Source organism: Aptenodytes forsteri, unplaced genomic scaffold (genome assembly GCF_000699145.1).
Source record: "Aptenodytes forsteri isolate BGI_AS27 unplaced genomic scaffold, ASM69914v1 Scaffold1, whole genome shotgun sequence".
Lineage (NCBI taxonomy): Eukaryota > Metazoa > Chordata > Aves > Sphenisciformes > Spheniscidae > Aptenodytes > Aptenodytes forsteri.
This window is the reverse complement of record NW_008795035.1, coordinates 4531213-4552995: the sequence shown is the minus strand read 5'-3', so window position 1 is coordinate 4552995 and position 21783 is coordinate 4531213. Positions and strand designations below refer to the sequence as shown.

Genomic DNA, 21783 nt, shown 5'->3' with positions numbered 1-21783 from the left:
CAGCCCTGTCAAATGGAAATTACCTCTACCTTTCAGGTAAAATGACAGAACTTTGCAGAGGTTTATGTGAGATGTGACCCCGAAAAACTTACCTGCTGGGTTTTTGGTAATATGCTGGGTAATGCTGTAAAAGTGCTTCTGCACTGAGCATAACCAAACAGTGCAAGGCCATCTGGATACTGGCAGTGTGCTTCCAGAACAGGGACCACCAGGCAGGGTACCCCGCAAGACTGAGGTCAGGTGGACTGGGGTGGGCTCTAAACAGTGCCTCGTACATTTTTGGGATGTGGAGCAGGGAGGAGATGACAATCTCAAAAGTAGATAGAGGCTGATTTCTTGACTACACCCCTCCTGTGACCTCAGATCCAGAAAGACCTATTACCTCAGTAAGGAAGGCCTTCCTTGAGTATGACACACAATGTAATGCAGAGGTACGCGAGCGACTGGCTAATTCCTGTATTTAACCCAAGCAGCTACGGAGTGAGGAAAGCAGTGCTGGCAGTGTGGCAGTGCACTACCGCTTAACACATACCATGCTAGTGCCTGGATGCACAGGCAGTTTTCCAGTAAGTCATTCCTTACTTCCATGTGAAAGAACATATAGATCCTAGAGCGGTGTTGCAAGATGACATCTGGCAACTTCAAAAGCAATCTCCACATCAACAGCTGCTTTCCATCAACCCCAGGTAAAACGCCGTGATGCTAGCATATGACTACGAGCTGCCATAACCTGTAATGTAGAGCAGTCTGAATACCATTTGTGAAGTGATTTCTGTACTACAGTGTTGAAATATTTTTGCTTGGCAATATACAATTGAAGAATAGGTAAAAACTTATTACCAATTTTGCCATTCTGCCTTCAAAGCAGCCAGAATCTCTGCCTGCCCTTGAAAGAAACCACAACTTAAAATCTCAATAAAAGATTCTACAAGTTTGTGTCTGGTTGTTGTTTAACCAACTGTGGGGTCTTACTGGTTTTATTCAGTGAAAAACCCTTTTGTAACAGGTATCTTATTCCTCTGTAAGCCTTTACAGGCCCCAAATGCTTCCCATTCAGAAAGGAAGAGAATATTCTCTCTGCAGATTCAGCTTCTCCATTTTGCTGCACCTATTCCATCATAGTGGAAAGCAGATATCACCTCCTTTCCTGCCTAGGAGAACTGAGCGACTGTGGGAAGTGCTGAGCACCTGAAACACTTGCACGAAACATCATGCTGGGGATGAGGATTAAGTGGCAAAGGGTGGGAGGAGAAGTATCTACAATATGTTAAAGAATTTTACAGAAGCACCTACACATAAATGTTCTCAAAATAAGAACAAGTCACAGTTATTTTGTTAAAACACAAACTTTCACATTGTACCAAATACTTTGTGTACCAGCTTGTTTATTTTATAAATAGCTAATCTCTGTATGACATCCTGAAAGAAAAAAACCCAACAACTAATTTTCACCCTCCCTTTTTACTGATTGTACCTTGTAGTCAAATCTTGGCTTCACAGAACGCTGCTGCTTTGCATCACTATAGATCAATTTATGTATCAAAAAAATAAATACAATATACCTTCTTCTCAAGATTATTATATATACTTTTATACAGGCATTTAAAAGACAGCGTGAAAACAGATTGCTTTCTTCATAACTAACTAGAAAAAAATCTCCCAATTTTATTTCTGTATTCTTTAGAAGTATCAACAGCTCGATTGTAAATTAAAAGGGTTTCCAAAAATACAATTTAACAAAAAAAAAAAAAAAAGAAAAAAGAGCGCAAAGTGAGAGAGATGCAAGTTATAAACCCAACAGAAAAGTTCACTTATTTCGTATCCATAGCCATCTTGCAAAAGCTTCAAAAATCCAAAACAGTATCAGGTTCATAACTTTTCATTTTCTTTTAGAGACAGGAGGTTTAAGGGGATACAGAGTAACATGCAATCAAACTTTAGACGTTTAACCTACAGAGAGGTATTAGGAGTGTAGATTCCCTACAAAGTAAAACGAGCATCCAAAAGTACTTCATAATTCAGAGATCCCATTCACAATATATAAAGGGGACAGCCGAGGCCTTAAAATGCCTGAAGTCAGATATGAGAACTCATCTTCCAATAAATTTTGTTATATTCATATATATATATGAATTTATATATATATTCATATAATAATGAACATTTACACATTTAGTTATAAAATATACTCATACAAGTTTATTTTGGCTCAAGAGCATCATCCTTGTTTGTGTCTCAATCAGTGACAGCTGAGCTTTAGCCTTGACTTCAGTCAGTAGCTACAAACAGGAATTCAGGAATTTGAAAGAAAAAAGGAGACGTGTGGGCTCTGCTGTTGCATTTTTTCCTATTGCTTAAGAAACACGTATCGAGAGGGAAAATTAAAGCTACACCACTACCACTTTTATTTACTATTTTAATTAGCTTCAGACATCCTGGCCAATACAATGAGCTTTTGACATTTGAAAGGCTCCAGGTCCCTCCTAGAATTCACTTACATGCCTAAACCGGCACCGGCACAACGATGTATGTAAAGTTACAGTTCAAACCTAGTACAGATTCGCAGATTCTCAGAATCTCTCTCAGTACCTTAGTCTGCTTCCTGTTTAATGCAGGCCTAACAATCTCATCCAGCAACTTCTATATTAAGCCCTCATCTTCTGAGTTGTAAAATGACTTACGGTTCGGAAGGAATGAATTCAAGTTCAGAATATAAAACTTCCAGACTCAGAATACCTCATATTCTTACCACTTATTACATGCAGTCCTTCTCTTACCTTTCTCCAGAGCCCTAAAGCACATTCTAGACACTATTCTACTTAGAAGGGATACTGAAAAAGATACTGAAAAGATGTTCAGATTAAACATGTGTTTACAGTTTGCCCATGCCCCCCCAAGAATAAAAGTGTGTCTAATAGCCAATCATTATGCAATTTAAAAAATGCGAGTTAACAGGAATACTATACATTTCACAACTTTACAACTAGTAGATGTCTTTGACAATTTCCGCACTTGCTGAGAATTCAATCAGCATCTGAATAGAGCCACATTCATTATTTTTTACTATAACACAGATTTCCCAAATGGGATTAGAGCTCCATTATTCTAAGCATTGTGCAACCACAAATATCTTCTTGTTCAAAGAACCTTACGATTAAGATAAAATGACATGACTGAGTGAAAGATGTAACGGCAAAGAATCAAGAGAGAACAAAGGAAACAGGCTCAGGCAAAAACATACACTAATTGAAGGTGTATTATTAATCCAAGGATTAAAAAAATACAAGGAGTTCATAATTATCCCAAAGTTATATATTTTAAACTAAGAATTCAGAAGAAAGTTTATATTGAAATCTAAGAAAATACGGCCAAGTAAACCCAATACACTTAACATTTGCCTAGGGATAAAGAAAAATACTTGACTAACTTTTAAAATTTATTTGTTTAAACTGGGACCAAACTGAAAGCTCCCACTAATGGTTATTTGGCGCCATCCTCTACGGGCAGGAATAAATTGTATAAGCATGACAGAAGAAATTAATAAAAAAGGAGTATCTGACAAGATAGACCTCGATACGTGTATTGCTCCATCCCCTGGGGCTGGAGCAATCTGAACTATACAAAATACATTCATTAACTGAAGAAAAAAAAATGGTAATTTCATTTCCACAGAGACCAAAATGGCTCCATTTAAACATCGGCTCTATCACTGACCTTCCTGTGTTTATAGTCTACAGATCGTATTAATGAAATATAAGAATAATAAAAAAAATTAATTCAAACCTCATTTCTTTAAACATACTTTATACATGTGATTTCCATGAGATTAAGTGTTTAAAAGTTTAAAAATACCAAAAAGTGTCTATTTCACTATCTATAAAATGGGGATAACAACACGTTAGAAGGAATCTGTGTAGAAAAATACATGTCCCAGGTACTCAGCTAATGAGCCAAGCACACTGAGAAAACACCACTAGCACAGAATTAATTCAGAATGCCATGGAGGGGTTTGGATAGTATGCAATGAAAGTAGCAACCATACACTCGGTACCATAGGAAAGGCAAAACAAAACCAAGTAGCTACCACGCTCCCTTTCCATTTTTAGCACTAAGGAAAAAATAGGGTAAGATTACGTAGACAGAGTTCACATCATATTATCTTACACAATGATACAGTAAATAATTGGGATGCAAATAAAATGCTGGTGTTTATCATGTATATACATACACCGTCATAATTCATCAGTAATGTAGCACTATCAAAGTCATGCCTAATACCTGATGAAACCTGATAGAGTTTTTTATTTATTTGGGGGTTTTGTTTTAGTTTGAGCAGAAAACAGAAAGAAAAAGAAACAGAGAAAAGCTCTACAAATAACTCATATGATCTGAGACACAAAACCATTTTTTCTGGCTTCTCTGTCATACCACCACTAGAGATTCTGAAAATTGTATTTATTTAGCAATTCTGCTGATGATGTGAGAGTAGAATGCACTCCCTCTGCCATTGCTGCACAGAGCCAACATTGCTAGTAGCTTAGTAAAAGGCTTATTTTGTCACAAAAATATGTGAGCGTGACTTTCAATGTGATAAAAAACCCAGCCCTCCCCACCAACAGATTTGCCAGGTGGAAAGGTGACTGGCTTACACAATCATTTTTCCTACTACCACTACATTTTAACATACTAGCTGCAATTATAATCTCTCCTGAGGGTCAATTTTAGAAAATGTTGCCAGTTGTTCAAATCTCCGTCTCCTATGCATATCTATAATTATGTGTGAACATTTTCTTATGTGAAATTCGTAACATCTGACAGTGACCATATACGCCAAGGTTTGGGGATAGAAGGGAAGGTCAGAGAGACAAGGGGTTTATGTTTTTGCTTAGTATTGGAGCACAGTAGCTACAAATCCTAAAGAAACTGGCACAAAACAACGGTTAGCAGGAATTAACGTCCTTCTGACTAATATTCTTTTAGGGCACTGACATCAGAGGCCATTCAGACAAAAGACCAGTTAAGCCACAAAACCTCACCAGCTGCACTTCAGATGAGAACATCCAAAACTGACAAAACTACTGTATGCAATACTGCCAACACTCATTGGTTTGAGGTACCTAATCTGTTACTGGCTTACACCTAGATCCCTATATCAAAAAGTTGTTGCTTTATCTATTTTTTTTTGTGCATACACCATCTATCAGAGGTTGCCTTTTTTTTTTTCCCTTTTTCTTTTTTTTCTTTTTCATTCAGTGTAGCTCTGGTTTTCCCTTCCGCGGTTCTCTGTGAAGTCAGACTTAGTTACAAGAGGATTAAATGAATCAGTATTAATATTGAGGGAGGAGAGAGAAGTCCCTGGTCCACTGCATCTTCTAACACCAGTAAGGTACCATTGCCAAGGAAGACATAACGTACTTTTCCAAGTGTACTGTTTCAAGGATTCCCAACTCTTTTGATAGCACATGACTCGGCTGGTTTGCAGCAATGCTCCTTTTCCATTAGCATCCACATAAAATTCCTGAGGCAGTTACAACAATTACCAACAAAGAAATACTGCTAGTGAAGTATTTAACAGCTACTACCTACTAGGACAATTTAGCTACAGGAAACGAGGAAGAATCCACACCACGTGAAAAAAACAGCACATGCTTTGGAGACAAACAGTGGTAAACGGACCATAGCTGGCAACTGCATGGAGTATTACTGACCTCAAAAATCTGTAGTTGTTTGTACTCAGAGACTTGACATTTGAGGTCACAAAATAAATCAGAAGATGAAACAAAAACAAACAAAAAAAGACTTTCTAATGCATTTCCAAAAGTTTCTATGGTCCTAACACCAAATGAAGAAACACCTGACTAAAAAAAAAAACACCCCCCCCCCCCCCCCCCCGAAAAACCCCAAACGTAAACTTTAGTTGTTTTAAAAATTTAATGTGAAAAGCTTATACCCACTGACTCTTGCCCATGAACCCATCTTTAGCTCCTTCAGTAGAATCTTCCGAGGAGCCCTACAGTGCAGGTTGGTTTGTCTTGAACAAGGAACTCAGATTTACAGCTTTTTATATTTCTCCTTGAAGATCTACTATCCACATCATAGGAACAAAATACAGTGCACTCTCAGCTGATGACACTCCTTACCAGCTCTCCCACTTGCAATTTCCTTTACACCTTCACTTTCACCTCTTCATTTCTTTAATGACAAAGATGATCAAAGGGAATGATTTTGAGGACACCTCTGCTTACTATCACCAGACTTAATTTTGAAAGAATTAAATATATTCCCTTTGCCTTTAAGTATGAAAACATATGTTGACTTGGACTATATAAGGACAAAAAAACCCCTAGGTGCCTGCTAACCCCTAAAAGGTTAACTTTCACATGCATTAGATCTGTTGTTACATTTTCTGTTAGTGGTAGGTTGGGGTTTTTTTGTGGTGTTTTTTTTTTCCACTCCCTAAACAAGTTTACCAGAGAACTCATTTAAAAAGGCACATAAAATTCAGGAAAACACAGTTATGAAGAATCATTTCCATTTGTAAAGGACTTACTTTCTATTGAAATAAAAAAGCATCCCCATCTAAACAAAATATTAATACATTTCTGAACAGCACATCTATAAAAGCAAATAAGACTAATACAAAGCTACTTTTTTCCCCTCTTCATTTCAAAAAGGAATTAATCAAATGTCTTGACCAAAACTTAACCTTTTCCGCTTATTATTCCAGTCTGCCACATCTACAGGAAATAGATCACCAAAACAGATGGAGTGAATAGATATTTTTACCTCCCAGTGGCTGAACACCAGCTGCGGACTGGCCAGGCCACTAGTTCTCTTCCTGATTTCATCAGCAAAACCAAAGCTTTCTGCTACTGGCAGGACTGCCTTAATAATAAACACATCCGTCCCCTCTTTCATCTCCTCTTGTAACACTCTGCCTTCTCTTTTGGACAAGACAGCATACACACGACCTGCAAAGGCATAATTTTGATTAGCTTACCAATATATTTATATTCTGCGTCATGAAGAGAAATACATAAATATTCATTTAGGAAACTTCAGCATTAAGTAAAATACATAGTTTCTTTGGCTAAAATTCTTCCCTGTAAGTGGATCAATTAAGTGGACCCATTAAATTCAAACAAACAATTAATTCTGCCAGTACAATGTGCAGAACCATATGAGTAACATTTAATAAATTATTACTACTGTATGGATCTAGATAATGCTTGCACTAAGTGCATTTTATACAATCACATGGGTATTTTTTAAAAGGCGGTTTGCCAGATTATGTGCCTAACTTGCTTTACTTCTTACAGCCAAATATTTGAGAAACATTACTACGAAATATTACTGTGTTTCAGGAATCATATCTTAACTACCTTTAGACGTTTGTTTGGATCACCATATCCCTATATGGTACTTGTCCCTGATACTGCAGTGCTATTCTAATCACAGAAAACTTGTTCATCTGAAATACTACATATTTATTATGTTTAATGTGTTCAATTAGTTTTTTAATTAATTCAGGATTAAGTTAGTCATAGATAATTTTTATTTTTCTTTCCCAAATTAACAGTCAATCCATTGAAATACAGTGTATATCATGAAAGTAGCTGTGAAAACGCCCATGTTCAACTTTACGGTAGGCATTAAGTTAATTTTTTTAAAATGTTTTGCAAACTTATGGGCTAAATATTCTACAGACAAAAACTAGCAAATACATTTGTGTTAATCAAGATAATAAAAACACAAGAAAACCTATGCACTGAAAAAGTGTTTTAGGAATGCCTTCATTTACAAATGTCAAGAGTTAGTAAGTATTAGCTGTACAAATTACCTTTAAAGGCACCTTGTAGTGAAGAACAAGTTTATACCAATTTCTAAGAGGTTCAAATATTTTATATTATATTGCACTGAAAAAACACAAATGCGTACTGCTACCTTTTAAACATCTGGGCAAAACTGACTCTTACTGGAAATAATTAGAAATATGCATTCCTTCATAACACATGCCACCTATTCTGACTTGACAGAAAGATATCATTAAAGACTATAGCCACGTACATTGATTTGCATATATACTGTAAGCCTTTTGTGGGACACCAGAGGAAATGTCGGGAGTGGGTTTATTTGCCTTTATTCTTTAAATACAGAATCTGGTCCCTGTTCAGGAAATTCAGCACGAGCATGCAGCTAGTATAGTTAAATCTTCCTGTCAGATGCAGGTAACGAAGCATCAGTTCAGCACCAATCATTTCAGAGTTTATCGTTCTCTAATAAAATGTTGAAGTGTTCTTTCTACCATCACTGGTAATTTTATCTGCTCGTGCCCTTACCAGGACCTCCTCACTGTTCCTCTGACTGAACTTCACCTTTACTATGGACAACAGTCATCTTATTGCTCATGAGGAAATTGAGGAAATACTTAAGATTCTATATTTAAAATCACAAAAAGATTAAGGCATTCTGAAGATAAATCACTGAGTTTGCCACGCACGTATTGCCTTTGTTAACATAACTAAGCAATTTCAAGACTATGGAAACTTCAGTGAGTCCAGAAAATTCTCAGATATGAAAGGATCATATCTCAGCACAGCTCACAATTCAGTAACTGCTTCAAAATGCAAGCTTAAACATACACATTGCAAAAGAGCATCACATCATGGTCACTGTACATATACTGTGCATGTACCACACAGTATATATTAAAGCCATTTGTTAAAGCAAGTAAGTTCAAAACCACTTTATAGGTTATTAATGTTATAATTCAAAATATTTATTTTACTAATTGTTTTAAGTAGGACTTCGAAAACTTTGCACACATATTAATGAGATAAGTAAGGTAACATTTATCACAAAGCACTTTAGATGCACATATTTTATGGCCGTAATTCACTGAAGATTATTCTTTGAAAACATAAAAGCCAGAAGACAATTTATAGCTTACTAAATGGTTTCTAGCTACATGTATTTCATCCAAGCAGCCTGGAGTACTGTCTCGGTTAATGCTATCACAAAGAAGTTATATAAGGTCTTCAGCTTTACCACTATGGGCAGACTGCAGTATACTGAAGAAATACCGGTTCTACCTCTACACTAATTAGTTGAATGGATTTAGCAGCATCAATCACCAAGAAATACTGTAAGATCTTGCTATTCAAAATAGTTAAAACATTTTGAAAATACGATACTACTTCAAAAACAGCTTCAAGGTGCTGCAACATACAGAATAAGTCTGTGCGTAACAGGCTCACTTTAAAGACTTATTAAGTCCAGCTCCTTAAAATATTTAAGTCCTGTTCACCACTTTACTGAAGGATACTTCAGTACATCAAGTGAAAATGCTAAACAATTTCAGTATTCCCTGCACACTAAAAAAAATGAAGCTTCATACTGGAAAGAAATACTGTGGAAGGACAACAGGATCACCATTTGCAAGAGCCTAGGGGTCACCATAAACTTAGCAAACAGGGAAGGAGGAGCTGCTCCTCTGTTTTGGATTCTGCATGTTTTCACTTACACAACTGAGCCAAGGACAACACCATGAATTGATGTGACTTGCCCCCTAAAATGCTGTGATCTGAAATTTTAATAACTTTATTTAAAAAAAAAAATAAAGACATAACAATTGCTATCAAAATCCAAAAACAAAAGCTACAACAGAGTCTGGTAAAGTCCTTTCCCAACTAAGTTTCACTGACATCAGCAAAATGAAAAGACAGTCTAGCTTTCAGTCTCCAGAACACAAAAGAGAGAAGGGAAGAAGAGCTCAAAAGGTAGGAATAACAACAGGCAAAAGCTAATAATAATTAAACATGTGATACTAGTTCAGAACATTCTTCAGCTTTTGGGAGTTTACACAGAACTTCCATAAAGCAGGAGTGTGTAAAAATGGATTCTCCTAGTGAACTAACTGTAGGAATGAGATGTCAAAGTCTAACCTACTGGGAAACATCAGGTGTACACGGGACCCAAGTCTAAACTAAGGCCCGTTACACTGGACATGTATAAGCTTGCAACACATTTTTGCGTTCCTCTCTTCGTGCTCCTCAGCTCCAGTTCAGTTCATTTTCATTGTCAGAAAAGTCTGATGGAAAAAGCTTTATATACTGAGACAACTAACATAAAAGAACTAGCTTCCTCAGAAGCTAACATCTTAGAAACAATCAGATAATATGAAGGCATATTAAACTCAACTGGGTATCAATATATGGAAGACCAACCGAAAGAATTAAAGTTACAGAAGCCAGTTGTTTATCATGTGTCAACTGCCAAGTCTTACTGGATAGCATGCATACTCTTCACTTCCCCTAATGATGATAAATTTTATTAGCTTAAACTTCCATAATAAAAATTAAACCCATGAATTTGTAATCAACTAAGTGCAGGTCCATGGTTATTACCACACAACTCACATTCATTAGACTGGACTAATTTGCTTGCATGTCTGAGTCCTAAATTACACTCATTAAATATATATATGCGCATTAGAAAGCCATGTTTCCATTTGGTTTTATGGCACAACTGATGAGCCAATGCATGTTAATTACATCACTATAAACAATCATGCTTTTTTGGTAGTGGGCATTTTTGAAACCAGCAATTTAGACAGTGTTTTTGTGGTTTGAAAATTGGTATCTTGCTTATAGTTTGACGTAGAGATTCAGAAGTATTGTGCTCATGTGCTCCTGGAACAGTAATGTGTAACATTACAATGTCTAATTTTGATAGGCATTCTTACATGTTAAAAAAGTAATTAGAGAGTTTAAAATGCAGAAGTTCTATGTCATAGTAAGTTGTAGTTTAAGGTAATGTGCTAATAAGCTTACCGCAGGACACCTTTTACCAGGCCTACTAAAGAGTACTTCCAGAAAAGAACAGGATCATGCATCTGTACAAAACAATTGCTCATTCAAATGCATTTCTTTTCACTACAAACAGTTATAAATTTTGCTCTTCAGACCCATTTGTTTTGTATAACTGCTATCACTACACTTGTGCGCAAAACAGCTGAGATTTTTACAACAAATAACCACATCTTTAATTATTGTATGTGGGATATACTATGATTTCTGTCATAAGTAGTATAGTCAAAGTAAATTTGCTGATAGCTTAAATGCAATGGAAGTTAGTTTTAAAGATGATCTTGGTGCATTGGGTCAGATTCAGCACGCAAGCAACTCCCATGGAAAACTCCAAGAACAAATGTTAGGGTAAGTTAAGAGGTATTGTAAGTAGGTCATAAAAACAAGGTTAAGTAGGTGTAAGTAGTAAGGTAATATAAGTGACACACATTTGGTATGCACTGGGTTTGCAAAGTGAGCAACTTGCATACCAGAAGGATGCAGATGCTACTAAGAAAAAAAATAAATTAAAAAAATCTATCAAACTGGACTGTAACAATATAACATTATTTTAAGATTCTCTCTTTTTCCTGATTTTACTCCTATATTATTATATTAACTTAAAACATCTTGAAATGGCATAAACTAAGATTCTGCACTCATTTTACAAACAGGATAGGTTTCCTCATCTCTTCATGGAACTAACGCTTAATTATGAGGCACAATATTGGTATTCATGTTTACTGAAGTTGATATTACAAAGATTTCATAAAAAGGCAACAATTTGTATCTTGCATTTCCAAAAAAGTGTAGCATTACTATTTATGCATATGTTTCAGCTAAGCAAGAACGCTAAATTTTCATTCAGAATAGTATAAATACTACAGGTATCAGAGAGTCACTGTACAAATCTACTGGAGAACTATAAAAAACTTCTGACAAAACTTTTAATCAAGTTATACTTTCTGATTCAGTCTAATTTATAAAACTTCACCTTGGAACTCAGAAAGCAAATTCTTGACAAAGGTTTATTTTGTCTGTCTTACCTAAAACTTCTGCCGTAGCCATAATTTCACATGTGTACATGGCTGCCATAAGCCTCTGTGGTTTTGCTTGCAAAGCATAACGACAAGCTTCCTTCATGGTGGCGATCAGTTGTCCAGAGAAGGGACCATAACAATCCGCAAGTAAAATGTCTTCCTTGTGTTTACTAATTTTCTCAGGTGATTTTGGAACACTTTGACTGCTGTCCTGGTGTTCATTCACACTGTAAAGTCCATCAGTGCAACTGCTTGTTAGAGTAGTATCTTCACTTTGTTTATGTTCTGTGGCACCACATTCCCCTGGATCCTGACTACTAGTTGACAGCATCTCCCCAACTTTATTCATTTCCCATTTTTCCACTGTAAAACAAACACCCATGAGGGGTTCTTCACACATGGGACCTGAAAGTGTAGCCAGCTGAAATCCACTTACTATGCTGTTCTCAAAGTCTCTGTATTTACTTCCTTCTTTCACAGCGTTCCCAAGGCACTGCCACACAGACTTTTTATAGTTCTCAAAATTATATAACAAAATATTAGGCCCACACTTCCGTGGTCCAAATGACCAGATCTGATCAACAGCATTCCTCCACTTTCTTCCCTGCAGATTTTGCTCCAACTTTTGTTTGAATTCCTTGATCCTATCGAGCGTCTTCTTATTTATCTCATGGGTTTTTTTATCTTCATTCAGAGATGTGTTGAGTTGCTCCATAGTTCTAATTAAGTCACTGTTTTCTTCAAGAAGTCGAGTTACCTCCTCAGGAAGCGGCATTGCTCTTACGCTGAGAGTAGCTTGTTTATTTGGAGTAGATATTGTAACAAGCCCATCTGAATCAACCTGAATTCCTTCAGGAATTTTGTTTTGGTCCTCTTTTGTTTGGTGTATGACAGCAACTTTCTGCTGTTTTCCTATTTCTTCATTCACCATATCAACTTTTGGAGGTCTTGTTATTGTCTCTCGGAATGGTATAATAGGTGCTGATACACTAATCTGTACCTTTGCAAACCTAAAAAATAAAGTTTAAAAATTACTTTAAAATTAAAACAATACTTTTGAAAATGGGGGGGGGGGAGGTAGGGCAATTGCCTTAACATGGAACAGATGTTCATAAATAAATCTGATTGCAACGGAGATTACTAGATAATGCACTTCAAACTCTTAAAAGCATAATGTACTTCAAAAAAGAAGCACTGCCTCTTATGTCTTCAGAAATATTTGGAAAGAAACTGAAGAAAATAAAAGAAAAAGCGTTGCTGTGCCTCTGTGTAAATCACCGATTCACCCACATCTCGGAAACTACGTGCTATTGTTCTCTCCCCTCAAACGAGATACAACAGAACTAGAAGAAAACGAGAATAAGGATGATCAAAGGTATGAAAGTACAAGTAGCCTTCAGAGGTTTCAAGGATACAATAGAAGTCTACAAAATCATGAAGGGCATGGGAAAGGCTGACCAGGATTAACCGACAACCAAACCACAACAGGCCCTGAACTGTCCCTGAACTGAAAACAATTAAGGACCAGAAAAGCATTACAGTTCCTCTGTTTTTACTCTTCCCCAGACATCTGCTCTAGGCCACGCTGCTGGAGATACGATACTGAGCAAGAGGGACACCCTATTTGAACCAGTACAGCTGTTCTTAGAGTGAGATGCTCTGAAAAGGTGGAGCACTGGGTAAGCTGAGCAGGCTTTTTTACAAAAGTGTGGAGCCATGATTCTATAACCTTGTGGGTTCAGATCAAGTACTCTGCAGCAAGAAGCGCTTGGAGAGCTGATACTCCTGTTTTCCTCCGTACTCCTGGCACAGCAGATTCCAATCTGTGCACAATACTGTGCTGCCCATGTGCATAAAACTAGCACTGCAGCACAGAAGCAGAAGGAGGATTGATGTAGGGGAAAAAAGCCCCTGGTGGCTTCGTATTGTGATTAGCTAGTGGAAGCCTTAACCGCTATTCTCCTTGCAAACCTAAAGGATCATTCATAATTGCGATCTTGTAACAAATGTAAATATGCAAGGCACTATTCTCAAGGCAGGAGTCAATGACTGGCTACACTGGAATGCCTTTAAGCTGGCTTGAGGAAGGGAACAAATTCTCAAGTGAAATAGCTACTCCCGAGTATCACATTTGTTAAGAGAATTATGCCAGATAATTATTTAATGTATAGACCTGTCATTAGTAGCAGCCTTTTCTCTGCTATAAAGCAAAACATAATCCCTCTCCCTCAGACATCCCAAGTAGCTTTATGTTGTACAGTTGCTTCAATGAAAATTAAGTGGTAATTATTTTTTTAATAAAGTTACTTTTGTGAGTACAGCTTTATACAAAACTAAAACATAAACAAAAGAAACTACAGGAGATAATTAAAATAAATTGACCATTAACTACAGACAAAAATTAAACCATCATTTCTATACCAGCAAACCCTATTATTTCAGGTCATTAAACACTTTTCAGTTTGTTAGAAGAGTTTCTATTGGAAGATTCTCAAAGATAGTAAAATTTCCTAACGGAAGAAAACAAACAAATTTTTAATGCTGTGGATGAATCTTATTTTTGGATTAATTAAGAAATGGTCAATTCAATCTTTGCCTTTAAAGGACCACAGAAAGCACTAGGTAAACTGGGATATGAGACAGTAGGTAAAGATTTTGGTCTTTTCCCATGCTAAAAGAAAGGAAAAAAAATCTTACCAATGCAGTTGAGCCTGTTTAACTAATTTATAGGCTGCTTTGCAAGAGTACTAGCAATTTTTAAAGGAATTAGTTTGGGTCAAGAGTAGAAAGATACAACCTAAAAAGCTTTCTTTTTTCTTTTAAACTAAGTTGGGAAATACCCTACACAGTGAAGAAAACCTGTGTTCGAAATAAAAATATTTAGAAAAAAAACAAGTACAGCAGACAAAAGTAAGACAGAATGACAGAAGTTTCAACAATATTATAGTATTGACATTTATAACAGCGATAAAGTGTGATGATTAAGGAACTGATATATTGTTCGGAGCAATGCTATTAACCAACAGCAATTTTTTTCAGATTAGTACAGTGAAGAAAACCTGTGTTCGAAATAAAAATATTTAGAAAAAAAACAAGTACAGCAGACAAAAGTAAGACAGAATGACAGAAGTTTCAACAATATTATAGTATTGACATTTATAACAGCGATAAAGTGTGATGATTAAGGAACTGATATATTGTTCGGAGCAATGCTATTAACCAACAGCAATTTTTTTCAGATTAGTTCATATTTATTAATTCTTTGTCTTGAAGTGAGTACTCTGCAGAAAAACTTTCACTACACTTTAAAAGGTATTTCACAAGATGAGGAAAATGAATTACTAGTGATTAAAATGCTCTAAAAGTAAAAGCTTCGCTTCTTTGAGTATGCCAATGTGTTATTTTACCACCCAGCTAGGAAGTGCCAGATTTGTTAGCTCTTTCATATATTTAATAAACATCTCTATATTTATTCATAAAGGATCACCTGTTTTATCTTCAAGTACAACTTCATGGCTTCAAAATATCCTGTATGGTATTTTATCTGTTTACTGTAATCACAGGAGCTGAAAATTGCCAAAGGCACCATGGCAAAACCCTGGTTTTTTTAGAACTGTGAAATGGCTGTTTATTAAGTGCACATAATCACCATCTTGTTCAAATACATTCAGGATTTAACTCAGCTGAAGATACTGGAATGTTGAAAGCTTCTCATCAGATCAGGAAAATAGCCTGTGGTTTTCACCTCATCTGAAGGGGAAAAACAATAGTCTCATAGAAAAAATGTCCCAGGAAACACCTTGTTTGGAAATGAAAGGTTCCTACCACTGGTAAAATGGTAATCCTTTGTCTTCAAAGATTTGTAACAGCCTTTTCTAGCTATATAATCTATAAAAATTATACTCTACTGATTATTATCTCACTGCTACAATTACAACCTGTGGTATAGCAAGCTAGCACCAGATCAATGGAGAATGGGTTTTGGTTTATCATTTGGGTATGAAGATATAAAAATAATGTTTGATACTGCCAGCTGAATTAGGCTCAGTTTTTAAAACACATGGAGAAAACAAGACCATAATTGGAATGACCTGTTTCTAAGGCCCAGATGTTATTTACCTTTATTTATACAACATTCCTGCTAATTAATGTTTATATAGGACTATTTTACCATACAAATAGAAAGTTAGTTTTTTGGATAAGGATAAGTCACTGATCCCCGTAAAGGAGGTGCAGTTAGATTTTCATGCTGCTATAGTTTACATTCAAAAACAAAATTAAGGAAAACCATGCTCCAGTACGCATAACTTGAAGGATGAATTACTTACATGCCTGCATGGACATCTGTGAGGCTAATACAACGCATTCAGGCACACCATACTTCAGCTCTATCTCATTCTAAAGCTGAAATATTTTGCTGTAATCAGTTTTAGAATAGCCACTATTCTGCATCAAGCCTCACTTCTTGTAGTACCTACAGCTGAAAGCTAGTAGCTGAATAGCTGCCTGCAGTAAAACAACCACAACTGCCGCCACCTGAAATCACAGGCACTTATATCCAAGCAAACACAGCTTAAAGTAACTCATCAATTTTAATCTATATAATTTGAACCTTGAGAAACAACCAAAGGCTCTGTCTTTTGCACTGTGGACTACATGGACCTAGGAGCTCTAAAGCAACTTACTCGAAATACTTCACAAGTCTGGCAACAGTGATGATTAACATTATCTCTGTTTCTCTGTGATTGGTAATCCTGGTATTTGAAAACCCCCTTTTATTAAAATTTGCACTAAGCCTTCATATGAGGTATAACTCATTGCATCAAAAACTGCTCTAAACCAAACTATTTTAGAAGCTATTAGTCTAAACTCCAAGAAAAGTGCAACTTGCAGAAAAAAACCGCAAGCTAGGATTGCGTCTGGATTTTTCTTGTAACTAAGCGTGAATAAAAACTCCGAGGGTTATGACACAGGAAATGGAAGTGAAGCACTGCTTTATTCAGGAAACCAGCATTAAGTTCACAGAAATAATTTTGTTCTTTGGTCTGATAACCACTACAACAGTTTAATAATATAAAGTTCTTTGGTCTGATAACCACTACAACAGTTTCATAATATAAAGCAATGCTTTAAAGTCAGCTGAAACACTTTAGGCATAGCAAAGGATGTGAGTGATGGCAAGATAAAATGAGGAATGATTTATTACATTTATTTGACAGACTCAAAGTTCAGAGTTGTGTATCCTTCTTAACCACCCATGAGGTCTGAGCAGGTTCATTAAATGACAACAGAAAGACTAACCAAAATTTCCTAAGTTCTGGTAAATTTGGCAGAGTGAAAAAAGCTGCAGAGGAAAAGCAAATATCATTGTAAACTTTATTTCCATGGGACTCAAAACCAGGAGATCTACTCCTGCAGTTTTTCCACGCACTTGTATTATACTAAAAAAGCAAATAAAAAACCCCCACACTGCTACCACCATCTTCATTCTCTTTGTTTCTCATTCTGAACAGGGTCATTTAATCCCCTCATGTATAGTACTTACAATGCTCTTTGGACAGAAAGTTCTAAAAATTTCTATTGTAGAATCCAGAAAATAAAGTGTTCAAAGTTAAAAGCTTCAATTTATTACTCTATTCAAAAAGAGCCAATTAGGAAGAAACAAATAAAAATAAAGTTAGGGAAATTAAGCAGAACATCCATATTTAATCATTTAGATAAACATGGATGACTGATCTTTTATTTGTTTCCATGTTTTTTCACATCTTTGACAGTAAGTATCACTTGAACATAGTTTTCTAAATACACACTGGGAAAGCTAAAATTAAATATGTGCCTTTGGAAAAGTTTGGTTAAAATCTTGACAAAGACAATTCAGTGTAGTTTCAGCTCAGCAGAACCTCCTCAGTTTCTGCAGTTACTCCAAAAATATCAACTCTTCAGAACCCAGTTGATACAATTATGATAGATGCTAAGATCAGAATCCTGCCCCATTACTTCAAGTGTGACTTAAGCATTTTGAATAAACTTTCCCAATATTTTGGGGGAAAAACTTGTGGGTCACATTTTAAGGGTATTATACGCTGTCTTGATCCCTAGCTCGCAATTTGCTATTCCAAACTACGTGCACTTAGAACAAGCTAAACATGTGTACAGAAACACAAATATAGCTGATATAACTAACATTTCAGACCACAACTTTTCCTCTTTACACTTTAATAATTAACTGAAGTAAGTTTACGGCCGTCAGAACGCACGTGGAATCCACAAGGAATGGTGCAAGACAGGGATCCCATTCTTCACTTTTCCTTCCACAAACTGGGGAGAGAAGGAAGGGACAATTCTTGTCCCACGGGCTAGTATGTGAGGGATGGCACCTAAGGCATGCTAAGTCCTCAGAGACGGCTAGAAGGCGCACGAGCTAGTAAACACACTTGCTCCCAACTCCTTTTGGGAGCTGGTACCCAAGTGAAAAAAAAGGCACCATATGTCAAGTCCAAGTGCATCAATGGTGGAAGCCCTGCTGGTCTGTGCCCTCAGGCGTTTCTTGTTTCTCCTTACGATGCTACAAGCACAGAGTGTTTATGTGCTTTGCTAGTTTGGGATACTGACTACATTTTCTTGAGGAATACAAGTATGGGACGCAAAGTGGTCACTCCTGACAGTTTATAGTTCTCTTAACAAAAGCCAAATTAGATAGCTATTAATTTTTTTTTTCTTTCAGAATTTGACCAATGCCAATAATAAAGGCATTTATACATCTTGCCATGCAAACTGCAGCTGAAGACGGGCGCAACCAGTTTTGCTCTATTTAACACGTTACATTCAAGCGACGTGTATCAATAAATAATACTATGCTTTTAAAAGTGGTAAAAATGTGTTGCACTAAATTGTAACAAGGATAACCGTTAAAACATACATCCAATTTTACAAGTGATCCAGTCTAACTTCCATAAGAAGTGATTGTTATCTGACATTAACTGGAATGAATATGGGCACAGTAAGACAGACATTCAACCATCCATCATCAGGTTTGCTTTTCGGTTTAGAAAGAAAATGACAGTAAATGCATGTGGACAGAAGTATCAGAAATTTTGTAGTAAACAAAGTTATAGGAAAGGACTGTTTCAGACAACTGTTCTTCTACCATTTAAAGAAACATTAGAAGATACTAAATGTATGCATTTATGCTTGCAGAAAATACTGCTCATGAGTAAGAGAACAGATTAACATTTAAAAAAAAAAAATCGATGTGAAGAGCAAAGGAACAGGATAGAGTGTGCACATACAATTTTGGTCTTGTTGCTTTCTAATTTTTGAGAGTTCATTTATCACACATGATTCCCCTCACGGTTTTTATTTTGTACAAATGGCATATTTCATTCTTAATTGGACTCCTGAACCTATTGCAATTTATCATTTCTAGAAAGTGCCCAAAAGGTGTATAAGTTGTATAAAAGTGATGAGCTAGTGGCTTCTGCCCACTGCAGGTAAATTTATAGTTACAAAAAGGTACATTTATGATCCAATGGTAAAAACTGTTGGTGGATGAAGCTTCTGTTTTACCAGAATATAAACTAAAGATATGCATCTGACAAAGAAATACAACAGACACCTACTGAACTAAAAATACTTCTTCCTCCTTGCCCCTCTAACCTTTCTTTGAGGTCATCCAAGCAACGCTGAAGATGAACTTCTCCTGCTGTCACTAGCACATGCTCTCCTGTCTCCTGGATTAAAACTTGGACACATGGATCAGCTTGGTTTAAAAGCTTCATTCCTTTGACCAGCTGAGGCATATCACCTGGCAAAATAAGGTATTATTAACAAAGTAATACTGAAGAAGGAATACTTGAAGTAGGATATACTTAAAGTGAGAAATAGTAACACTCATTTTTATGGAAGTCTAAACACAAATAGTTATTTAGGAATACTCAAAAACTTTCAGCTAAATTCTGAGGTCTTTCTGTGGGCAAATTTCTGTTTATGAGTCACAGAGTGGCATGGTTTAAGAGCAGCAACGGAAGACATAAGCTATACTCATAATTTGTGACCAAGAATTTATGTACTGGTTATAAAATTCACATTATACAATCATAACCATGGTACACATTTGAATGGATTGCATGTTTTTGTTTTACACAGTTTTACAATAGGTTTAATATACCAAGCTAGCTATTGACTATGACTATGTTATCTTGCTCCCTATATACAATTAACTATAGATACAGCTCATAAACAGCACACAACCAATAAAAAAAAATTGAATGTTATCAATATGAAGTGCTTAAAAATTTCAGGATTTCACTCATTTTCACAAATTATCAAGAGAGATAACCTCCCATTTATTACAACTGTTTAAAGTCATCTTTCAGTAAATAGTTGTACTTCTTTGAAACCTTTCATGCCTAACTGTAGCAACCTGTAAATTGCTAATGCTTAAAATGCTCTAAAGACATAAATAATAACATGTTAACTTTACTAAAATAAAAGCAAAAATTATTCCATATAGATTACTTAGAAGGCATAAGAGCGAATGAAGCACAGGAAGGATTTAAACTAGCTGGAAGCCACTGAAAAGCTTTAATAATATTACAACCTGAAAAGGGGAAAAATCAGGAATGTGAGAGCTTTTCAGTGAAACAAAATACAGCTGTCCCTGAAATGAAGATTTTGAAAAAGAGCTGCCTTGAAGTTAGTGGAGACTGAACAACCACAGCTGAGTCAAATTTGGCTAGACTACATCAAAGCTATGCATAAACACCTCATGCCAGCAGCCTTTCATAATTAATACAATTAAAAAAATTCATTATGATTCCCTTTTCTTATTTTACATAAGGGGTAAAGAATACCCACAGGCTTTCTAGGAATGCATATTCATATTCAGAAAGAAGAGTGACATTAAACTTGTCACTCGGAGACTATTAGAAGAAATATGATATTGGATATTTAATGCTAAGCTTGTAAGGGTATAATAGAAAAGTATCCTTGAAAACCAGACAAAAATAAACAAAAAGTGGAAAAACCACAGTGTTAGTTCACATGGCCAACATAGTTGAACAAAGACTTTCAACCTTGTCTTCTGCATTTAAGCCCACTGAGAGGGATGAGTAGATTTTTTTTTTTTTTGCTTTTAGAGCTTACATGAAGATTTTGACATGAATGTGAAGACATGCAGTAATTCTGTAAAATACACATAGGGGAGTAATTTGGATCTATTTGAGTCATTTTTCCAAATAGGCAAATGCAGTTTTGAGGTAGGTTTGCTGTGGAAATCCAGGGCACTCCCATGAGACAATGTGCTAGGGCCACCTCAAGACTATATGCAGCCCACTGGATAATTGATTGCCTTCAAGCTGAGCCTGCAATGGCCAAATTTTGCTTGTTTTCCTGTTATTGCAAGCAGCAGCTGATTTTCAGGAAACTTTAGCAAGTGTAGTTACCTTTGAGGCTTCTGTCCCTCTAACAGATTTAGCTCAAACCACAGATTCAGAAGTTACCAGGGAGGAGAAATTAAGCAATAGTGTAAGAATGATATAGCTTCATTTCCTTAAGGAAAAAAAATTACCCCCAAAATTGGTCAGTAGTTCTAGAATTACGTTCCTTTAACATTTTCAACTTAATACTACACTCAGTAGAACCACTGATTTCCAATACTTTCAAAACTGCTTTAACAAATGCAGGATGTACAATATACGATTATGTGTTATTCAGACACGTGGGACAAATAGCTGCTAAGCTGTCCAATCACTTTCTGAAAAACAGGTAATCTTAGTGTTAGAGGATTTTGAAACAGAATGAAAAGCCCGTTATTTTGGTTCTACTAACGCTACAACAACAAATGGAAATTGGGCTGAAATTCAAATATAGCCAGAGATATACTACTCTCTGGTTGG

The 21783-nt window shown here is 36.1% G+C and overlaps 1 protein-coding gene across 1 annotated transcript in view; it reads right to left on the bottom strand.

The window, feature by feature from the left end:
• EFL1 (elongation factor like GTPase 1) overlaps positions 1 to 21783 on the bottom strand; it is an 85506-nt gene that overhangs the window by 6974 nt on the left and 56749 nt on the right. Inside the window, exons 17-19 of the mRNA XM_009276546.2 lie at positions 19544 to 19691; positions 11894 to 12897; positions 6787 to 6971 (exon numbers count right to left, since the gene is read on the bottom strand). Coding sequence (XP_009274821.1) covers positions 6787 to 6971; positions 11894 to 12897; positions 19544 to 19691 — 1337 coding nt within the window. The remainder of the gene's footprint in view (positions 1 to 6786; positions 6972 to 11893; positions 12898 to 19543; positions 19692 to 21783) is intronic.